General features: G+C 36.1%; 1 protein-coding gene across 3 annotated transcripts in view; it reads right to left on the bottom strand.

The window, feature by feature from the left end:
- Nucleotides 1-24,372, bottom strand: part of CDH18 (cadherin 18) — a 185,723-nt gene that overhangs the window by 113,631 nt on the left and 47,720 nt on the right. For 2 of the 3 annotated variants that reach the window (XM_026081352.1, XM_026081353.1), the window contains exon 3: nucleotides 19,243-19,362. The exons of the other annotated variant lie outside the window; for it this stretch is intronic. In XM_026081352.1, the coding sequence (XP_025937137.1) occupies nucleotides 19,243-19,362 (120 nt within the window). The remainder of the gene's footprint in view (nucleotides 1-19,242; nucleotides 19,363-24,372) is intronic. 3 annotated transcript variants of the gene reach the window in all.

Here is a 24,372-nt window from a genome sequence, read left to right as displayed (position 1 = left end):
CATGCAATGATACTAAGCAAAATCACTGAGGATCTCAGTGCTCCACAGCTAAAAGGAAGATTCAAATTCGTCATGTTACCAGATACCAAACCCAAACACATATTATGTAAAAAAACCTGTATTATATAATTTGGACAAAGTTCAAACACAATAACAGTTACGTGTTTACATTAGTGAGACAAGAACTAATGAAGTGGCAAGCCAAAGGCACACAAATGTCTATATTAAACTACTGAAAATCTATATTGTTAATTGTTTTTCACTGTATTAGGTTTCATTTGATTTGTTAGACTATCAGACATCCACCAAACTCATTAGGAAAAAGTTTCAAGATCAAATAACCTATTATTAAGGTAAAACATGAATAATAAAAGACAATAGCTGACACAAAGATTTATTGGAACATAAATACTATGAATAATTAACAGCAAATACTATAAAATCAGAATAGTCAAATTCTCTTTATGATATACTAGTATGACTCTATTGGCTTTATTATTAAGGTTTTTTCTTGCTTGCCCATATGAAAAGAAAACCATATCAACCGTTTTTAGCACAAGAATAACAAAATTGTTTGGTACTTGACACAAAAAAACCCATGAAATTGACAGTAGGTGATTAGGATGATGTGCAAACACATTTTCTAAGAAATCAATAATTGGTGTGTTTTTTAAATGTCAGATGAAATCTCTACCAGGTTAAGATGTCACTTATGTAATCTACAATACCATCTAACTATGGTGAAACATTTCATGAACTTTTGAAATGTGAAAAAAACCTAAGTGTCAATCATCAAAGAAACATTACAGAAAACAGAATGTCATGTCCAAGTGATATCAATTCTTGTGTCCTAAGATTTGGATTATTAATAACAGGAAAGGGGAGAATTTATTCCACTTCCTCAACAGAAATGTACTGGAATTGTCAAAAATAATGCATAGGGTGAGAGACTGCATTAAAACAATGGATGAAGAACACCATGAACTGTTCAAAGTGGAACTGGAACTGAAAAGGCTGCATGGACCAACCCATGTCACATAACCAAAATAACACGTGTCCACACATGCAATAGGTGCACACTCAGTTATAAAAAAGGAGTGCCTGGATTTTGGCTATGTGACAAATGTACTTCCAGTCATCAGAGAATAAGAATACGTAAGAAAATAAGCTACCAGAGTGGTTGACCCACAGCCCACTTCATGTTCCTTCCTAAGTGAGAAGACCCAGAAACAGGGACAACCAGGAGCATTTTTGGTTCTGATTATTTTTTTCTTTTGTACTAGCTCTGATAGGCAAGAGGACATAGCAGAAAAGGAAAACAAAAAAAAAAAAAAAGAAGAAAAAGACATCTATTTCAAAGAAAGGTATTGCTTAAGTAAATACAGTCCCAGAGTGAATGCGAGTCTCTGGCCTCACAGACAGACAAATTATGAAGCACATAACTATTAAAATGAAATACTTCAATTCCACCCCAGCTGAGGTCTTCATTCATGATTTCGTCTTGCCTAGACTAATGCAGTAATTTCTTTCATGGTTTCTTAAAATCCCATCTTATTTTATGCAGGTACATTTTGCAATATGCACTGTTCTTATCCATCCCCCAGATGATAATTCTTGTTCTTCTTCAAGATCACATTCAAAATAGTTTTCTTTCTTGAAATCCAGAAAATAATAGGCTTCTACCTTTCTCAAAAGCTGTATTAGTTTGTTTTCCTGCCTTCCTATCTGTGCAACCCCTGTTTTATTCTTTTTTTCATATGTTCATCCTGTTACTAGCCATCCTTTTGAAATAGCTGTTGCATATCTCTCTACCTCATGGCTTCTTAGTTTTATAGACAGATGCTTAGTATTTCATATCTTATTCATAGCGAAGGAGACAGTAAATTCTAAGTCTGACATACAGAAAGAAAACACTTTCCTCCCTTTCCTGGAAGGACATCAGGGTTGGGTATATGTACTCACTATGGGAGTCAACCTGTGTGCTACACCCCAGACTGCAAGAGTCAAAATAATCCAATTGCATTATCTGAATTCTGTTCATATATGTTAGCACATTAGACAACGTAGACTCAAGCTGGTATTAAAATGAAGCATCTGTATAACTGTCTGTAAGACTAGAGCTTTACTGTAGAGTAGCAGAAATTCATATACAAAGACAAGAATGAAATGGAGTTGACTTCCACCTCTATCAGCTCAGATAGGTCAGGATCATGAAAGTCATGACCTATGATTCTTTATTACTGATAATCAGAACTACTGTTCTGTATATTTGTTAATTTATTCTGTCACAGTGAGTATAACTGTAAATACATGGCCTAAATCTAGAGAGTACTTTCCAGAAAGAGAGTTCACAGTGGACACTATAATTGCATTACATTGTATTGCACAGAATGACTAGAGATACAAACAGGACAGTTAAAACTGGAATCTGAGATATTACAATATATCAATAATTCAAGCATTTATTACTCATATATAGTGTAAATTTCTTTTTACAAATGAAAGCATTCCTGATAAAGGTTTAAGACTCTAGTATAAAGAGGAGAAACAATTTCCATATGAGATTGTGCCTTCATAACTACGTCATCCTTTTTGTCATTGAAAAATGAGTAATTTTTTTGAATGCCCAGGCACAGCTCCAGTTCAGATACACACAGGTAACTGTTATTTTCATTTAACTGCAGACAAACAAAGCTTTCTTTTACATAATATAAATACTTTTAAAATCGGGGTTCTAAAGAAAGAACAGTTTCACTTTGTGTATCAATTTTATTTAGATTGTCTTGCTGGTAGGTAATGACAACTGAGCTTCAAGAATATAAAGACAGGGGAAGCAGTGTGTACTGTCATTCAAAAGTTCATTATGTAAGTTCACTGTGTACTGATGAGCAAATGTCTATAGACTTACGAAGTATTAAATGGAAACAGCTGGTCTTTCCACAGACATCCACTTCAGAACTATCTGTTCTATTATTACAGAAGACACTAGCAAAAGCTAGTAATAAATAATAGTTTAGAGTTTGATCGTTTTTCTTTTAAAAAACTGGACTAAACTAGTGTTCCTCCTGTTTTTTCTCTGTGGCAGTGGTGGGAGAGATCCCTTGAGCAACTTATACTTCAAGCAACAAATTCATAGTAGGCACTGTCTATCAATTGCTTAGGTTTATTTCCAAGATTTCCAGAGCTGGCCTACAGCAGCTTTCAGTCATGTCATCTGTAACGGCCTCCAAGAACAGCCATTTGGAGATCTGCTCAATAATAAAGCTGTGGAGTTCAAAAGTAGCACGTGACTGCAGAAAACTAAAACCGGGACTCAGAGTTTCCTCCTTCCTGGTCATGTCAGTGCCAACAATTACTGGACTGTTATAAATCCCTGACAAAGTTGTAGTGCAATGGCTCAGTGCTTATATTTAGCCATATTTAGTATGGCTGGAGCCTACTCAGGAAATTCAGTGACAATCATTTCTGAGCTTCTTCAGAGGCTCAGAACTTCCTTGAACCTTCATGTATTTTTATTGTGAAAGCAAAATTTCTCGCTCCAGAAATATCTTCCTCTCAAATGTCATGCTCTTGCTTCAAAACAGAAATGGTTACAAAATGCAAGAAATAATAATAAGAAAGATAACAATTTCCTTCACGGATCACATCCTTAGAAACCGTTTTTGCTGAAACGAATATATCACCAGTCATAACAACAGTTAAATAATAGATCATTAGAGCTTAAGTAACAAAATCTAGTGAAGTGTATAAGCATCTTGAAATAGGAACTTATAACAGAAATTGCTACTCAACCTTAACTACAGGCATTGCTATCATCTCTACCCAGAATATACTTTAAATTTCTGAAAAAGAATATTTTCTTAAGGTTAGCATAATTTGTACTGTGTATAATTAATTCACAAAGTTATCAGCAGTCCAACCTACAATCTACTAATTGCAATTTCTAACTTTTAACAGAGTAACTATATTACTTAAGTTGTGTTCTCAGAACTACACTCATTTCCAGTAAGTAGACTAGAAAAAAAAATTACATATTACTTCATAAACAGTTCCTGAATCACGGAACACAAACCATTAATATATAGAAATGTATTTTCTAAACTGACCAGTAGTGGGTTTTTTTTTTTAAGATAAAATATGAGTTTGGTTGAGAATTTTCAGTAGAAATTATTTTTCAAGAATAAACACAGTTTTTGCAAATACTACTTTGGGAAAGGGTGTGTGTGTGTGGGGGGGGGGTGTATGCAGGAAAAATCCTTCCTTACTTCTCCCTCCTCACCTTCCCACCAGGCAGGAGTCCTTAACTTACACTGAACTATCTAAAAAAATTGTGAAAACCAAACTGAATAGTGATCCTTGCAAATCACAGGCCTGATGTTGAATCAGAGGTGCATCATTTCATTATTTCCTAATTAAACCTTTATATCCACTAAAAGCATTACTAACAGTTCTATCTTGATTCAGAACAAAAACAACAAAAGGCTCACTTCATTTCTTGTAAGACAGCTAGTCTAAACACTAATCAATTATTTTTAAAATAAAATTTATAAGGACAATAAAAATCAGTCCATGATGGTATTTTATATAGGTAATGATGTGATATTTTAAGAGGTTGGAAAAATTGTGGATTTTTTTTTTGTATTTAATTCCTTTCCACTCCAAATAGACTTGATTTTTTTTCTACCTGTTGCTTTCTCTAATGAATAAAAAGCCACCCCAGCACAAAAAAAACAAACCCTCACTTACTCATATAAAGGTAAAATAGTTCTGTTAGACCTTGCACTGTTATCTTAATAATTTTTGATTCAGTAATGAAAAGACAGACTTCAGAACCAAATACAAATTGAATAATGAAAGAAAATCTCTTTGAAATTTACACAATTTAATCAGATTTTACTGACTTTCATTATCTCTAAGTCACAAAAGTAGCCAATGAAAAACTACTGGTGCCATCACAATATATTCTGTACTGCACTATGATCTACTAAGCCATCCTCCTAAACAGGAACATAGTTGCGTACATATTGCTGTGTTTACAAAGTTAAATCTAAATGAAACTGCTCTGGAGCAGAAAAGCAGAAATGCTTCCCATAAAACTGGATGACATAGGTCATCCAGTTACACAGGTACCACCATGATCACGCCTAAAGAGGAGACCCTTTCTACCACTAAAAGGAGGATGGCTGATTCTTCACCTTGAATATTCCTGTCAGAAAAAAAAGACCTTCAGAGTCAAAAGTAGAAAATACTAAAAACACAGCAACACTGTGGCTGTCATCTGGCAACAGCTGTTAGTTGTATTAATTAATGCAAAATGAATCAAGATGAAAAAACCTTATTGGTTTTTGACAAATGGCCTAATACAACGCTCAATGAACGTGGTAGTTAATTTATAACTAACTTCAATGGGGATTAGAACACTCCAAAATTTTCGCCAGAGTGTCTGTCTATATTAAAAGGTGGACAAAATTATTCCAAAGTAGATTTAAACCGCATTCAAATGAAAGATATATGTTCTTCACCTCTTGTATTAAGACAAATGCAGTCAATACCCCATTTCAGTTGTTTCAATGTTTGGTTCAACAGAAGACTGGTGAAAACGGGTGTGTGACATACAGGCCGGTGAGAAATTACTAGCCCTGTATGTGAGTCCTATGAGAAACAAGGAACTAATTGTTCCTCATATCTCTGAAGAACAATACATCTTGAGAAAAGTGCGGGGTTGGTAAATATCATGTATAAATATACTATTTACATACCACATATAATAATAAAAAAAAAAACTGTTAAAAGCTGCACCAGAAAGTCAGTCTAATCATCTGTGTTTAAATTAATTTTTTTTAATGTTTGGATGTTGACTTTTTGTATATTAGCTTTGTTTTAGCAGTCATTAAAAAACCCTACCATTGCAGGTACAAAAATCTACATGGAAGATCTCCATCATGGAAATAATACTGGAAAAAACTAAGATTCCATCTCAAGAATAGCGAACAGATAGGATTTTACAAAATGATGAATATCCACAATATTATGTCAAGAAACAGCATTTTCAAAACAATGACATAAGCCAAATTCAATTGTACTACACATATACTTCATATTACATTGGCTTGCTCCTGGTTTCCTGACTTAATACAGTATTAGTTGAATAATGAAACAGTGTATCAAAATAAAATAAACATATATACATGTTGATTATGAACTGAATGTTTTAAATGATTTAATGCATAAATTTGTTAAACGAAAGTATTAACACAAATACACTTTTTCTAGTGTGCGACCCATCAAGTGTTCAGAAAAAAATATGTATTTTACTCATAATTATATTTAACCTTCTTTCATCTTTTGTGATAGTTTGCATATGAGTTTTTATTATATTATATATATTTAATCATTTGCCATTACAGTGATTACATTAAATAATTTGCTGATACACCTTACAGCATTTTGTAATGCACTGTAGTATTTTTATTATTATAGTATACATTGCAACTGTTGTTTTACCAGAGCATTCTAGAACTAGAATTCTATACTACACAAGTTTGATGCAAGAAGGAAAATTTTAGGAATCATTTCCGATAAGATTATACTGTCCTTTAAACAATTGTTTCAGCCTCAGAAGATGCAATTTTTGTCATATATTGCCTATACCGTCAAGAATCCCTTCAAAATAAGCTCACGTATGAACCAAAATCAAAGCTGTTTAATATAGCAGAGGCTTATAAAAAATATCCAGAAGAGCTATTATATGTGAGTACAAGCTTCTGTACAAAAACTACAGGCTGAAGTTTCTCTGCTTTTTCTATTTTAAAGCAGTTTTTTTTCCAAAGTACAAGTAAGCCAGATAGTTACCATAAAGGTTTCCATTTTGAAAATGAGGGTCTTTTCCACAGAACACAGAGAGAAACTGTATTTAAGCCTAAATCCAAAAAATTAGACAAGCAAACACACTTGTGTATTCTTTCAATGTTCCAGTTACTTTTACCCAACAGTATGGCTCAGGTCAACAATCCATTTCACTGCAATATTAACTTTTCACCAGAACTGATCACAAATGCATTAAAGCTGAGACTTGTCAACTGCATTCAAGTGAAAGGATCTGCACTGTGCTACCAGTCCTTGCCATTTTATGTTGATGACAGGAAGATACAGAACATCTCATCATAAAGACATATTCCTCAATAAGAAAWAGCCTTATCAGCTAAGTCTCTCATTTTATTTTCGTCTTCCATTCAAGTAAAGTGAAGCCTGTGGCCTAACTCGCATGGTAGTTAGATATATAGGGAATTGTTGCATTTTCTGCCTGAATACTTTTAGATGCAATCTATCGATCTAAAATGTATTTCTTGAAAGAACAGTGTGGGAGAGAACAAAACCTCAATTCATCTACCCTCATCCCTTAGGACTACTCTCTTGATGGCTGTATCTGCTTCTGGGATTACAAGTGTTTTACTAAATTCCAGGAAGGCTTCTACTTTTAAATTTTCCTTCATGTTACAGAAAGAATTGAAAATTTCCTTGCAAACATCCTAAGCATGATCTCAAAATACTATGTTACAGACACACTGAGAATTTTGTTGACCATCTAAGGAAAAAGTAATAGGAAGAGGATCTTTGGGATATTTTAATACTGTAATCATAACCACAAACATTGCTAAAAGTTTCATTCTTTAATCCTGAAATGTGTGTACCAAGAGAAAAACAAAACAAAACTATATAAAAAGAAAGCAAAATCCTTCCTTGAAGATGTTAATAGAATTTTGTCCAAGTAAATTTAAAGACTGCAGACTGGGCTGCACTTCTGTGCAATGGGTAGTGAACAGACAGAGCCTCCTTCTTCCTCTTCTAGTGTGAGGTTTTATCTATTGTTTAAAAAACTGCATAACGTAGGGACTGGCTGAGAATTTGTAACTCTTTTTTTTGCGTGAGGGATGCTCATGGATCTCAAAATGTGAAGAAAAGTATCCATTTTACAGACCTTTGCTGGCTCCCCGGGCAGGGCCAGTGGCGGCAGGGGCTGCCGGCAGGGCAGGGCCAGGCCTGCCCACCAGGGCCTGTCCCACTGCCCCAGGAGAGCAGGGCCCCAGGGGCAGCCAGTGCACCCCAGCCCCGAGCGCGCTGGGCACCGCCGCAGGGACAGGGGGCCCATGGCTGGGCAGGGGCAGGGCCGGGGCAGGACTGAAGCCCAGCTCCACTGTGGCATCCAGTTATAACCTCTCCTAATTTTAAAATTCATGAATATGACGGCAAATTGCAGCTTCTATGTAGTGTTTATAAAGCAGCACTCTCTAATCCTTTCAGTGAAGCGGCTGCATGTACATTTTAGATGGTATTACACAGGTTGAAACTTTTCTAAATAAGGAAATGAATAAGAACAATCACCTAGTCTCAGTAATGGCATATTACCCTTTGCATTTGTAATAAAAATGTAAAGGCTGTGTTTCAGCTCCTACCTAACCTGCTAAAGTCCATTTTATAAAGTCAGTTATAAAGACATGAGCTTACCTTGCCGATTACCATGTTTCATCAGAGACCATCTCTAATCTTACAGACCAGAGAAAGCTTACAGTACGACTTCTGTTGCTGCTGTTGGACTTGACAAATTTAGCAAGGGAATGGGAGTGCTGTAGCGGTTGAAAATGCAGTCTGGGAAATATGGACATCATGTAGGGGACACTGGGAAGTCTCATGGTCAAGCTTTGTGCTCCCCATTCACACAGGCTCCAACCTTGCGAATGGGGCTATTGCAAACTGGAATACCGAAGGCAAGGACAGATTCTGACACACAGCTGACAAAGCTCAAATGTCCCAGGCAGATCACATTCCTAGGTTTGTGGACGGTTTGTGATGGTAGTTTCTCTTTCCCTTCCTACTCAGATAAGAATTGAATTACAGAGGTCCCTGGTAGTGCTATGTTTATTCATACCTTATTTTAAAACTAGTTCAAAATTCTTTCATAAATGCCTTTTTTTTTTTAATGTAGATGGTCAACTGATACAGAGCTTGGGTTAATTTTACAAAGTTTCTGTTCAATTTTTTTAGAAAGTATCTCAACTGTGGTTGAATCATTTTTGCTGGCCAATATTTCCTGAAAAGCATTGTCTTCACATACAAACTTTGGAAAAGCATCAGCTCTGGACTAGATCTGCTGTTCAGTATAGTTTACAATAAAACAAAATATTTTCAGCCACTTTTATTCAGATCGCAACTGAAAAATTTTCAAAAATATCAAGACTGATGGGAAGCCAGATGCATGCACATTTATTGATTTAATGTGGACTATGCATAGATTATATTTTGAGAGTAGCTATGTTTTTAAATCACAATTTGTGAGTATGCATTATAAAAATCAATGTTTAGATGTACCTGCTGAAGGATACAATATCCCCAATCAATACTATATGTCTACCTCCCTTTTCACAAGTCTACTACCACTGGTCTTTTCCCCTCCTCCAGTCCAAATTAAATGTAATTCCTAAGGATAAGAAGGGGAAAAATGTGAACTCACTAAAATTTAATATTAAAGCAATAGCACTACTAACACAATACATTTGTAAAAACCTCACAGAATAGAGACACAAGAAGTTAAGTCATTTGATAATCCATCCATAAGCAGGTATCTTAACATTACCAAACTAGGAGGCAACACAGCTCCTGGAAAAGTACCTCAGTATTGCTCCCCCTTGTTTCACCACCATTGCAATATTTCATTGCCACCGCTTAACTGCACTTCTGAAATTACCATCCTCAATAATACCAGTATCCACAATGGCTTGTGATATGGAAAATTAAATTGGAAATTGAAGTACAGATAAAGAAGCAGAGCTGAGTAAGAATAGGGCATCCCTACAGAGTTCAAATTGATGTTATATTCTAAATTTTCACTTCAGTCCCCAGACAAAATTTAAGGGGAAAAAAAGATACAAGATTTAGTGTCCCAGTAACTCTTCCTTGTAGAATAGTAAATAGTAAACCATTGTCTAGAAAAAGGACACCCATTAGCACAATTAAAGGCAATGAAGTTACTGCTTAAATCCACAGCATTAAAGACTGATCTGTTAAGCATTGCTAACATGTGGACTAGTCCTCGGGGTCAGGGTCTTTAAAAAGAGGCTAGTGCATTAATCTTCTGAGCCAGTGCCCTGGCTCTCATCCCAGCTGAGCTAAAAATTACAGTAATGTATTTGTAGCTTAAGGGTGAAATCATACTCATTTCCTCTCCCTAAAGTTAAACACATTTTATCATGCATGCAATTCTCCACATTTTGTTTGGATAGGATATTAGCTCTCCCTGTTTACAAAGGAGGAGCTTATAATTAATGCTTCATGTATCTCCTGTGAAAAGTTAGAAGACACAGAGAAAAATATCTCTTCATAGAAGTAATTCTACTTTAGAGAAACAGACCTTTTACAGCTGCTTAAAATGGAACTCTTTTCTCACACCCAAGTCACTACCTTTTGCAATAGGTACAGTATAGTATTTTAGACCTCCAGGAAATATACCTCTGTATTCACAGATGAAAGGTTAAAAAAAAGCATCTACCAACAACAGGAATGCAATTGCCAAATTGCAATAGTCCTGGTTCAGGAGCCAAGATGATACATGGTCTGTGAACTTGCCAACTGACAATTAGCAGAGTTAGAGAACAACATGTCGATTTTCTCTTATGGATAACTAGTGGTTGGACAACACAGATTGTTCATAGCAGTTGTCCAGAACAGCAACCACCGACACAGAAACAAACGACAGCACAACTACCAAGAAAGAGTTTCTTCCCTATTTCTGAAATTAATCTCTACCACATGGTTCCTCTCACAGGAGAGGGGAAARCATGCTTAGAACGTTAGGCAATGTCGTTGCTCTTGCTTTTCTGCCTCTTATGCCTGTCTTTTCTAAGTATACAAGTGATGCTGCTGGAAGAGAGAGTGGTGGTATGTAACCAGCAAAGAAAGCACAGTGGCAGAACAGGTATATGAGCTGGTATGAGCAGCAGAGTGATCCCCCTTCTGCCCTTCAAACCCCTGCTTCCGCAGGCAGACCACAAAATCTCCTGTGAGCTAATGGCAAAAACTGCATCAGGATATAGAAGTGAGAGGGTGGCCCAGCACCTATCAGTTACCACAGCAGACATTATACTAGGTTGTACAGACCTTTGCTCTGCAGCAATACTGCTATTCTGATGTTATCCTTCTTGTGCATTTGCACTATTTTGCCTCCTGTTCGTACACTTCTGATTAGCAAGGACCCTTCTGTGCAGTTTGCATGCTAGTGGATAACAAGGCCCAAACAACAGGGTTTCAGTTGTACCAATGGCCTCATAAAATCTTCCAATTTTACCAAAACAGGGCAATTAGAAAACTACAAGAAACAGCTGATATATCACCTGCTCATATCACTCTGACAATCTATCTGATGGCCTCTTCCCTCCTTTGAACAACTCTGAGCAACACAGTAATAGTTCATAAATATTTTCAACACAAAAGAAACAAAAGAATTGTGACCATTATTCAGAGTTTATCCTAATAGTGAGAAAACTGTAGGTGTAGCAAATCTAATAGTTACTCAAAATTTAAATTAAAGGACATTACAATATTTACATTGCTGTCAGCTGCAAGCTAGCAGATGACACTCTCAAACAAGCATTTGTGATAGTATTTTCAGGAGGAGTATAGGTTTCTGCCCCTTCAGGAATGGAGGAGCGCACTGAACAGTACTTGGTAGAATTAGAAGAAAGAGGTAGGACTCTATCAAATTTTGAGCTCAAATTTCCTGTGATTGATTCTCTAGACAGTAAACCATCTAGACTCTGACAATAATACATGCTAGAGAAAGAATTTCCATTATAACATTTCAGAAATTCTCAAAGGAAAGTACACACATGAAAACCTGAACATGATATACAGTTCTTACAGCTTCAAGATAAAAAGTAAAAACCCATACACAAAGGAAATGAATTTATTTTAGATTTAATGGAATCACATACAATGTTAGTAACATGTATCACTAATAAAAAGAACTCAACTTTTAGAATGATTCTCCAGTGTGACCTTTGCTTGATACCAAATAGAAATCAATAAAATATAATTAATATGGAGTCTTTACTAGCAGCTATAAATAAATGGTCTGCAATGTAAGTGCAAGTGAGATTTTGAAGGTTCTCTATAGATTCCTGCTTGTCTACCTTAAACAGAATTTGTCATTAGCAAAATTTTATGAAACATCCAACTGCCTTTATTGATTTTATAGTTATTGAGTAACAGCCATTTCAGACCCCTTATGTAAAAATTGTGATAGTAGAGGTTAAGTTTACTTTTGGACATTATAAGAAGCTGGGCATCAGCTGTGGTGTCTTACTTGCAGAGTTAGGAGGACATTGTGAAGCATTCCTAGCATCAGGGTAGAAGCATTCTGTTTATGTAAGATGCTTACATAGCTCTGTAAGTTCATGTAAATGATCCTGGAGCCTCTCAGCATGAAGCACTCTAATATGAACCAACCTGCATATCAGCAGTGGATCATTAACCTCAGTAAACTTGCTTATTTTAAAAAGATGTCACTAAGGAAGCTATTATTTCAGCTAAAACAAGGTATTTATATAAAAAATAATGATACTTATATGGGTAAGTTGCACAATTTGATTTCTGAATTGATTTTACTACCAAATATGAATTGCTCTGTACAGCAGAGACATTGGGTCCCGAGATGCCTTCATAGTACTACTTACTTACATATTATTTTACAGGCCAAGTAATTTTAGAAAAAAGAGGTATAGTTACAGATGGGGATAAAAACTCTTGAGCTTCAGGGTTTACTCACTTGGTGCTCATAAGGTACATCTCTGTGTTTGGAAGTATTATCCGTCTCTTGATGATATTTATTACTTGTATTGTGCTCAGTCAAGAACTAAACTAGAAAAAGTGGTGAATAGGCCATTTCTTACAGGGGTGTTTAAAGCCATTGTTCATATTATTGTAAAGACAGAAAGCAAAAGGGAAACAGAGGATAACACTCTTCTCACACATTTATACTAACTTGCAGTAACATTCTTTTAGAAATAGGCATACTTATGTGTTTACTATTTCATATCTCAAAGTAATAAAAAAGAAATTAATCTGTGATTAAGAACTTAATAATACTACTGCTATAACAATAGCCCATTATAAATACAAATAAATAAAAATATCTAATCTTTTTCCACAGCTGTTCAATTCAAGGATAAGGTTTTTTTTCTCCTACTCCACCAGTGTCTACATTTCAACTCAAAGTTGCCACGAGTGAGGCTTTTGTTTCTTATTTCATCACGGTTACCACAAGGACTGCTGATTTGAAGGGACAAATGTCCCACAGATGAATTCAATCTGTATATTTGTGCATGTTCTTAGCCTGTTCAGAAAGACTGATGCATCTGGGAAGAGCTGTTTATAGCTAACATCCTCCAGATATGGGCTTACTATCTAAAGCAGTAGAACTGGAGTAGAAGTTTCACTTTCGTTCCTGAAGCATGTGACAATAGAGAGTGGGCTGTTGTAGCTGCCAGAAAAAGCGCACACTCCAGACTGAGGTTTCCCCAGGAAAAAAGGAGCTTCGGGGGTTGGGCTGCCCGTCAAACGTTGGACAGCTGTGGTCTGACAGGCCACACCTCACTTAAACAATGTACAAGTCCTGCTTTGAGGCAGGGACAGATCCTACATCAAGTTCATGGATCAAAACACCTCAAGGCTTGGGCAAGGTGGGGTATTAAATTTGTAACTCAAACTCCCAGGACAAACTTTCAAGCACATTTGGAAATTTCCAATGATTTTCAGAGTTCTACCAAAAAAAMCCCCAAAAAACCCTGACATTAAGCCCTAAGTATATTAACAAATTATTTGTTCTATAGTCCATTGATAACTTAAATTATTTTACAGTGTGGTTAATGGTAGTTTAAAGGAAAAACAACTCTTGTTTTTTCTGGGGTTCCCTGCATATTTTGATCAAAAATTTTCATACAGTCCTATATAATCTTTGCAAATATACCTAGAATCTAGACATTTACTTCTCTCTGTCTCATTCACCAGCATTAGTAACACATACTTAAATATCAAATTCAGCAGAATGTTTAGCTGAAATTCGGGAGGAAAGTAAACACGAATCCAGCACAGACTGCCATAGCTTAAATGCTTTCACAATACTAAAATTAATAAACCCAAATACAAAACATTTACTAAAAAACCATTCAAATTCAAGTAATTTTGCAAATCTTCCAGTTTGTTAGGCATGGACAGTTGTTATGTCATTCAGTCATAGTAACATAGTTGCAATAAATTTCTACACAAGGAAGAAGTTTTACAATTCTTGCTTCCTGAGGAAAATATAAATCCTAAAACAGTCACCTGAAAAACTGAAGGCTGTTTGGAGTTGCCATGGACTCCCAGCCTTCCAGTTCCTTTGCATGCCCCCATACACACCAACACCCACGCATATGTGCTATGTACTCCCAGTTACTGGCCTTAGACACTGGCGCCTGGACTTGCTGGTCTGCTGGTCTCCCATTGCCTCCTGCACAAAGACACAAACATGCAAATGGGCCTCTCAGTTGACCCACAGGTATTTTGTGCTCGCTAGTATTTGGTCTGGACTCCCTGGCCCCTCCAGTAGCCAAGTCTCAAACCCTCTGGTCTCTCCAGCATCCAGCCCAGACTTATGGCCACTGACACCTGGCTCCCAAGCTTCTTACCCTACTCACTGGCTAGTCCAGTTGCTGGCACCCCAGACACACCAGCCCACCAGCTGTTGTCCCACTCCAGTTGTTGCCACTTAGACCTACACACACACACACATAATAGAGAGCCCCCTCACTCAGGAAAATAGTTAGAAATGGAGTTTAATCAGAGGACAGGACATGACACTGATAAGGTGCAGGGCATGGCCAGACAAGCAACTTGTTTACATGTGACCAGCCCCTTTTAGCCCCTTATCCATCTACTGTCCCATATTTGTTTCTCTCCAAACCACCTTGCTGCCTCCCTTCATTCACCTTCTGTTCTGCCCCAGACATCCCGTAATAAGTCTTGTGCGATCCCCAAATGCCGTTCCCCTGCATCCCATGATGTGTCCCATACCCCTTGGCAGTCCTCCCCTTGGTCTATAAGGTGTTGCAGACAGCCATTCCTGTTGACTCAAGGTGATAGGTGCCCCTCCAGCCCATGGGGCTGGTGGTTCCCGGGATGGCCCTGGGAGGGCCGGGGCTGGTGTCTCTGTCTGGGTGACTGGGGTTCCCCCGCCTGCCACTGGGCCTCTGTGCTCCTCTGTGTGTGGAGATGAGCCTTTTATCACATAACCTAACAAAGATGTCCTTCTGCCAAGTAAACGGCTTTTTATTTTTACATTTGTAATGTGATGTTGGCCCATTATTATATTTTAGATGTATGAATTCTTAAAAGTCAATCCTATTTAAGCTATTTTAAACTATGCTCCTAAAAATCCATAATTTTAAAGTCTTCAGACAGTAACATGTTTAGAACTCAGTTTAGGCAGCACTAAGTTAGAAGCAGATGACTTCCTAAGGTTACTGTTCACACCAGACCTATAAACAGTTCAAAGTCTGTATCTGAGAACTCCAGTCAGCTGTAAGGACAGCCATAAGAGATCCATGTTACAATGCATCTCTCGTGTTACAAACGTTACATGCAATCCTGAATGTCAGACCCCTTCTCTTTCTTTTTCCTTACTGTGGTCCTTCTACTTTTTTCTTGTAGAGAAAGTTTGTGCACGTCATTATAAATTCAGAAAACTTCCAGATAAAATACAATTAAAATGGAATTGAACAAGTAATGCCTTCAGGAAAAACAAGTCACAGAAATGCTTCCAAATTCAGAAGTAAGGGTGAATTTTTTGGAAAAATAAGTGTTTTAAAACCCCCAAATTCAAAGTGAAATTTCATACAGAAACATACCATTCTTCAAGACCTTCTCATCACTTCCAATATTCTGCTTTTTTCCATTATATCATGCCAAATTAAATTACAAGCTATTCTAGTTTTATAAAAAGATAACTTATCAAATTAGAAAGCTTCCTCCAGTTTTTCACTGTATCACTGTCTATTTATCATGTAAGATATTTATTCTTTCACCACATAAGCATTCTAATACAGTAAGGAACCAAAAAGTTTCCTATTCTACACACATACTAAAAACAATTTAAGTTCATAAAGTGTCATTAAATCCCTGTCAAAGCCTAAGGCTTTGGAATTTAAAATACATTTCCATCTGCTTTTTTTGTAACAGATACAAACAGTGATATTACAGTATAATTTTCTTTTGTGATATAGACCTGATACTCAAAACATCCATTACGATTCTTTCACTAAGTAACAGGTCCAGACTACAAGGCCCTCACCATTATCAAAATACAAAATCTAGACCATTGCCTCAGAGCGACAAAACACAAGTAAAATGTAGGCTACACTGGTATTTCTACATAAAACAAGTGCAGAGAGAGTCTGAGCACTGAACTACTGATTTTCTATCCCTCTTAATTGCTAGCAACTGTTCCCCACAATGGCTTTAACCTGTGTCAATAAATACTCTGCTGGACTGTGCTCGGACATAGCTGGGGTAAGGCACACAGCCAGCAGCCGATCCCAGGGTGCAGGATGAACCACGCTGCATCAGGTTTGCCTCCCACCACCTTACACAGTCCTCCAACGCTATCCAGTCGGGCTTTGGGCTCTTAAGACTATCTACACGAGTTCACCACCTCACAGAATAATGATAAGTTGAAAGAGACCACTGGAGGTCATCTAGTCCATCCCAGAGCAGGCCTAATTTCCAGGTGAGCTCCAGTTGCCCAGGGCTGTGCCCAGTTGCATTTTCTGTATGTCTGAGGGAGGAGATCACAGCCTCTCCTGGCAACCTGTCCCTGCACTTCACCACTCTCACAGGAAGAACTTTTCTCTTTATATCCAGTGAAAAATTCCCTCACTGAAATACTTCGATGGTCTGAAAATTGTTTCTGAAAGCCAACATGCACACGACTGATATTAAAAAGATGAGGTTAGTACAATGGTATCCAGAGCTGTTAAAATAATCTGGCCTTTGAACTTCTGTTTTTTCTTTAATTCTTTGTCATTTAAAGAAAAAACACTATTAATTCTATTCTTGAAAAAAGTCACTAAATGAGTCACAATGTTAGAGCAATCAAGTAGTTATCCCCTTTCAAAAACATGCTTTCTCCTGATAAAGAACAAATACAGTTATATAAAAACACTTTAACTTTTTTGTTTGAAACTCAAAAACATTTTGTCTTCAACACTATGTAAGATCATTCTCTATTACTTGTTCTTTGAAGAGTTTTAAATGCAAAATCTTACAAGCACCTTTAATACTTTTTTATTATCATTAATAACTTTGAATTTTGATGGATAAAAAGATAGCAGAATAAGTTCTTAATTTAGCAAGCTAATCAGTATGAAATTTAGGAAGAGATTCTCAGTGTCACTATGACAATTTTACACGGTTTTAAAGGAACAGCAGCATAAAAAAGCTATGAAAGTACTGGAAAAATGTAGTGTGTCAGAAAATAAGAATTCTGCCTACATTAGCAACATTTGTTTTTATTCTAAGGTAAAGGAAAATAAAATCTTTCATTATTTTTTCTTCAAAAGGACAACTTATCTAGAAATAAAAAAGACAGCTCATTAGCAAGGCATCTTTGGATGAGAAACCTAGATTCAAGACTGTTTGGAGTTGAGTCCTCGGCATGTGTCATCAAGAATGCTCTAGTCATCTGGGTTATCTCTCTCTTCGTCCCTTCTCCAAGAGCTCTGATGAAAAATCAAACTGATAAAAAGATCTGCTGAAAATGACTTTACAGAACCTTGTCATGTTGCCAGAATTACATTTCTCACTGAAAAAAGAAAAGTTGCATTTTAATTTTTTTTTCACTAGAATCACTAGAACTGATTTAGGAAAAAAATAAATCTTGGTATTTATGTAACCGATACATCATGGAATACTGTAGGAGTACACCAACACTGAATTCTAGCTTGGACATTTGTAATGAAGAAAAGTCTGCTTTGGTTCCAAAGTAATCTGAAAGTTGAGGGTCACTGAAACTGGGAGAAGGTAATTTCCTGCTTTTTCTGTCACTAGTTTTGTGCTTCTTCTCTTAAAAAAATGGCATAAAGTCTTACATTCTAATCTTAATGTACAGATTCAGCCTCCTGAGAAAAAAAATCTGTTCCTCTCTGAGGGCCAGATTCTGATTAACTTCTTTTGTACTGAAACAATTGCATTCCTCTAAGTTTCACAGAGATTAACATACAGAAACATACACACTTAAATGTAATATTGAACTTAAATGTAAATACTACAAGGATAAACATGGATACCAGAATAAATACGTACTCTACACTTTGCTTCCACACAATTTCAAAATCATTATTTTTCCCTACATTAAATAAGAATAATGCAGTGATCATTGATTTTATTTTTTCCCTTGATATTGAAGGTTTGATATGGATAGGGAAAAATAGTTACAAAACTCAGATGAAATTACTTAAGTTATACTTCCTCATTACCAAGGACTACAAATGCGTGCTAAAAATCCATCATATCAATAGGCAAGATAATGTTCTTCAGAAAATCCAAAAATGGTAACAACTCTCATCCCCAAAAAAGATTTCTTCTCTCTTTAAAGAAACCAATTTGGATTCCTTATACATTACTTACATTTTTGGGAAAAGGAGAGGGTGATACACTGAGCTTAAGCATAAGTGTTTTAGTTGATTCTACTCCTTGAGTCATAGAATACAATTTCAGTGTAATGAAAATACTGCAGTTTTATAAATATAAGCACGATATGAATTTATTATGGTATATGTGCTGAAGTACCCATTCAATAATTCTCCTAAGCCTATCCTACAGGCAATAAAACATTTAAAATCATAATTATTAAACTTGAGTCAGTTCCTAAACTGAGGCTTGAAAGGATGGAAAAGTGATATTCCACTTTGCCTGAACGGTTCCCACCACAACATGATGCAGAATTAATTCTATACACAGTAGGTTAATTTCAGCACGCAGTTAAAAATAGCAACTTGTCGATTTCACAGTTTTAGAGACAAAAGCAGGATATAATAGGAACTAAAAATCAAAACAAAACACTCACACCCACATGTTTTACATGGGATCCCATCTGCCAGAATTGGTTAACTGCAATCTATTAACCAAACCACACTGAGAGAAACATAAGATACCCACCTGTTTTAGGGTCAACAGAGAAATATGGTTGTCCCTGAAGAATACTATATACCACTCGGGCGCTGTTTCCATATGTAGGGTCATCTGCATCTGTGGCTGTCACCTGTAGAACAGATGTACCTGTATATACAGGAAAATAAAAGTTAATTGACCATAAATATAATTTTCTGTCAAATATGAACATTTTCAGATGCACTTTTGAAACCTCTACAGTCCTCTTGTTCTAAAATTGAGAGCTCAGTAACATTTTCTCTATATATTATCATCCTATCATATTTTTAAGAAAACATGTTTACATTGATCTGGAAAAAATATCTCTCTCTCTCTCTCTCTATTATACATATGACTATATAGCATACATATTTGTGCATGTTCGCACATATAGAACCCCAAACTGGATATTGTCCAGACTTCTGAACATCTCAAGATTACAGATTTCAGGAATTTTTTATCTTTTACAGTACAAACTGGTCCTGAAGCACTTAATGAAAATATGTCCATAAATACCCCCAAATCAATGAAAGATATCAAAGGAAACAAAATATCTAGCTATCAGATAGCCTCAAAGATCTGGAAATCAAATACCTACATGAAGATTGCTGGAATTCTAATGATGGATTCAATTAAAAAAAAAATTCTAGAAAGATAAGGATTTCAAAAGACTAATATTTTTATGCTGTTAACAGATTCTGTTAGTAAAATAAAATTGTAATTTCTCGTATGTCACTGAGCGGGATAACTTACAAATTATATTTTGGAGAGAATAAAATGCAGAAATACAGAGCAGATAGACTGAAGATAAGAGATTTTATATTTTACTGTATTTTTTCAAGACACTTAATGATGACTCTTTTTTCCTATCTTTGCTGGACATTTCACACAGGAAATCAGCAAATGAAAGACTGTCAAGTTATTAACATTCAGTCTCCATCCCATTTATTTATCTTTCTACAGACACTGCTTTCTACAGATTCCTTTGGTCCAATATTAATAATATAGGAATAATAATAATGAAACCAGCTCCTTTCATGTTATTCTGCCTCTAAAAGTGGCTTTTCAGTTAAATTAACTGCTGAGGCATCATCTCCCCTCTGGGGTGTTCAATTTAGCATTTCAGTTCTGATCAGAAGTATGCTTTTGAATTGAATCCCTTGATCTCCCCCACTTACTGTACTTTGATTTGCCTCATGGAACACTTTCACAGCATGCTAACTGGGTTCCTTGGGATGAAACTAAACCAGAAGACGTGCTCCAGCAGCACATCTGATTTATGCCGACTGCTGATGGCCAGTCAGTCCCAGGGATGACATTAGAGCTAGTCTGAAGTAAAAATTCCCCAAAACATACGGTGTGGACACTGGATGCCCAGTTCCAAATGCTCCATTCTACAGATCAGTTTCCACCGCACAGAGCTATTTGTTAATGTAGACATCACCGGCGTGCACTGGGAATGGAAATAGTTAAAATCAGTGGGTCTCAACTCGAGAACAGCTAAGCAAGCATGCACATCTTCAAGAACTGGATTTCTCACTGTGTGAAAAAGTATTCATTCATTTGTGCCATACTGTAACTTGGGCATGGAAAGCTCCTTTTTGTTTCTGTACTGGGAATACAGTAAAACATATAGCAAATGTGTTCATAGTTAAATATAGTGTCTTGTAGTCTGTGAAACAGCTCAACTACATAGTCTCATAGCCAAATATTATATGCTCACAGCAGATATAAGGATACCTTGATGAATTTGAAATGTGAATTTGAATATGAAAAGTTGAATATAGTAGTAAAATCATGCTGCAGCTAATGGCCTATTTATAGTTATTCAGGATTTAATGTAAAACCGATTAAATTACTGAGGGAAACAAATATGAATTAAAAATAAGTGTAATTTCCTTAAAATGCTCTAGGAATCTATTGAGCCATTTTACTTTGCTATCTACACTTAGCATAAAAGTTCCCACAAACCATAACAGATCACTTCAAATAACAGAAAATGCTTTTTTTTACCCTATTCTAGAGCTTATCTAAATAGCCTTGGGATGTATTTCCGCAGCTCAGTTCAGCAATAATTTCAAACTTGAGGTGGAAAAGCTGTAACTTCTCTGTCTTCTGGTTAAGCTTGTTCCATTCACTGGTGAAGGCTTCTCCACATTAATTTGTTGCTTTAGCATTATTCATGACTTTATTATTTTATGTTGGAATCTTAAGTTTGTGATCATTAAGGACTAACAGGATGCTGAAACATACTGATTTTATTCTTTTTAATTACATACAATGAAAACTCTCCTATCCAACAGATAGCCACTTACCAGAGTTTGCTACTCGGAGCATTGGGCAGCTTCTGTACCTCTTTATATATAGATTTTATATAAATATACATATATTTTCCTGCTTCTGGGAACAACAGTTGTCAACAGCTGCTTATTCTTTCAACAAGCTGTAATCCCAATTGCACTCTTCCCCATAATTCTAGAAAATCAAGGTAAGCTTTGGAACAGATGAACAAATTTGGGCTATTTCAGAAGAAGAAAATACCTGAAATACTGAGATTTCATGGTACACCTTCCTCAGGAACTTTCTTCTCTTCTCTCCTTATCTTAAAAGACAGGGGGTAGAATCTTAGTGCTTGTGTTGCTCATTGGTGTGGGACAAAGAGACAAGGCTATAGAAAGGAGATATCTCACTAAGCAGCTGACAGGTCGTTTTAGCATGAACAGAACACTATTATACCTTAAATTCCACCACAGTGATTTTCTAATACATCCATATCTCTCTCCTAGGAAAGACCTGATAATAGTAATTTGGTATTGAATAGTGGAAAAGTGTTCTCTTTCCATCTGAAAGAACACTTATGGGCATTAATTTAAACTCAACACCTCCCCCTCCAACCCTGATTCAGTACAATGTAACTCATCAGGTGCTTAACTTTTCCACACTATTATGGAAGCATGCTCAGCATCTTACAGGATGTGCCCACAGTGGCCTTCTGCCTAGCTCTTGCCTCCTTTGCTGAGCACAGAGGAAAGGTAGGTTGTGAAAGATGTACGTTAGAATGCCTTGCTAGAGAAAAGGTAAAAAGGGTACCTTTTCCTTCCAGGCTCTCCTTTCAAAGTTAGAATCATCCAACTTATCAAAATGACAGACAAATTATGATTCTGAAAGTATCATCTGGACCATTCAGATACCGCATTGGTTTTTGCTGCTGAGCTACATGTGGAAGCTATGCGTACTGAAGCATTTAGGTGAAAAAGTATACAGTACAGCTGCCATACTATTTGTAATGTTAATGACCCTAATGAAAAGAATCTAATAGAAAAAATAAGCATCTAATTTCCTGGAGACCTCAGAATAGATATGAACATCAGACCCAGAGGCATAGCCTCCATACTTTCTTCACTAACCTACTGTGAAAGTGCCTGTCAAGGAAAAGTCAAAATTTTGCTATGAAAGCCTTCTGACACTCCAGTTAGGCAATAAAAAAAGACTTTTTTCCCCTGAAGTGGAGGCTCTACTTATTCGGAGTACAACTATCATTCCAAATGATTTCTCTCAACAGTTTAGAGATTACATATTGGGAATTCTGTTTTCTTAGCTAATGCTTTCTACAGAGCTGTAAAATACATCTGTACACTCTAAACATCACTCTAAGTTTTGCCTTTTTTCTGTTATCAAAAATAAAGATCAATTCATTTGGGAAATCAAACTGTAGTTTTATTTCAGAATCTTTTCTTTTGTTTTTTTTTTTTTCAAATATGTTTGCAATAAAAATTTTGCAAAGTTAAATATCAATGAAGAGCTGAAGGGGAAGACTTCAATCTGTCTCTCTGAAGACAAATTTTTAATGTTTAATGAGGCAGTTTAATAAAATGTGCTGCTGAGAATGCAAATCTGTATGCATGACTTGTCATCGTTTGCTGCACTGTTAAAATCTCAAATGGATCAGTGTCAAACAAAAAGTATAAGTAAAAATAAGGTGAAGATTAATGAACACTGGGAGTTCCTGCCTAACTGAACTAATTCTTAAAATAGTTTTAAAACAGTAATAGTCAACAGAACATGTTTTAGCTTCATTCTACATTAAAAAATAGTGATTTCACCAGGAAATAATATTTGGAGTTCGATGGCTGTATAACTGATCCAACTCACTATAGAAAATCCTAATATTTTTTGTCCAGCTCTAACAGCAGATAAAAATCAAACAACACAGGAATATATGTAAGCACCTGCCATGCATATCATATATATGAACATCATGAATAATGTGCTCTAGAATACCTGAAATTATGATTACTTCTCATTATAACATCCTGGCAAGAAGTTCTGAAAAATAAGTCCAGTCTGTCTATTAATTTTCTAAGTAGCATTTATTGGGAATACATTTCTTATGCATGCTCTTAGTATTAGAAAATTCAATACGCAATGCTCCACTCAATGCTTCACTCATTTTGAAGCTATCTAGAAATGAGCGGATACGGAAGGTTTTTATTGAATGAATACGTTTTCATTTCCTCTTATATTTAGATAATGATGACTCTTTCATAAACCTTAAAATAGAGCACAGTTGTAGCTCTCAATAAGATTGAGTGTTTTTTACATGGCAGAAGAAATCATTTCAGATATAAACCTTGGTTCTTGAGCCAACTTGTAGGCAAAAAGCTCAATGAAGTCAAGGAACGTTTGCTCGCTTTCAGCTCTTTCAGTGCAATACATAAAGCATAAATAACATGTTCATTTCATGCCACAGTGAACAGTGATCTAATATTTGGCAAATAGTTTAACAGAACTGAACTGTACTTTCTTGTCAGTGACTAAAGAGAAATAGCCTGACTGGTTCTGAAGTTATTTAGAAACAGATCAAGAAAATAACTGAGAAAGGTTCAACTTGGGGGAAAAACACCAGCTAATTTCTTGATGAGACAGACAGGAAACTGCTGCTGAAACTAAACAGCTTAACTGAGATCAAAAATAACACCTGCCATGCAGGATGAATTCTGTTACAGAGAGCCAATAACACTGAATGTTCTTTAAATTCCTATGTAAAACAGTGGAAGAAAAGAAAATTATAGTAGTGAAGCATCCTTAGGTATTCATGAAATAAAGGCAAGAAGATCAATTATGGATAGACTCCACAGC

Source organism: Apteryx rowi, unplaced genomic scaffold (assembly GCF_003343035.1).
Source record: "Apteryx rowi isolate R43461 unplaced genomic scaffold, aptRow1 scaffold_545, whole genome shotgun sequence".
Taxonomy (NCBI): Eukaryota; Metazoa; Chordata; class Aves; order Apterygiformes; family Apterygidae; genus Apteryx; species Apteryx rowi.
Note: the sequence above shows the minus strand (reverse complement) of the source record. Positions and strands in the feature narration are given on the sequence as shown.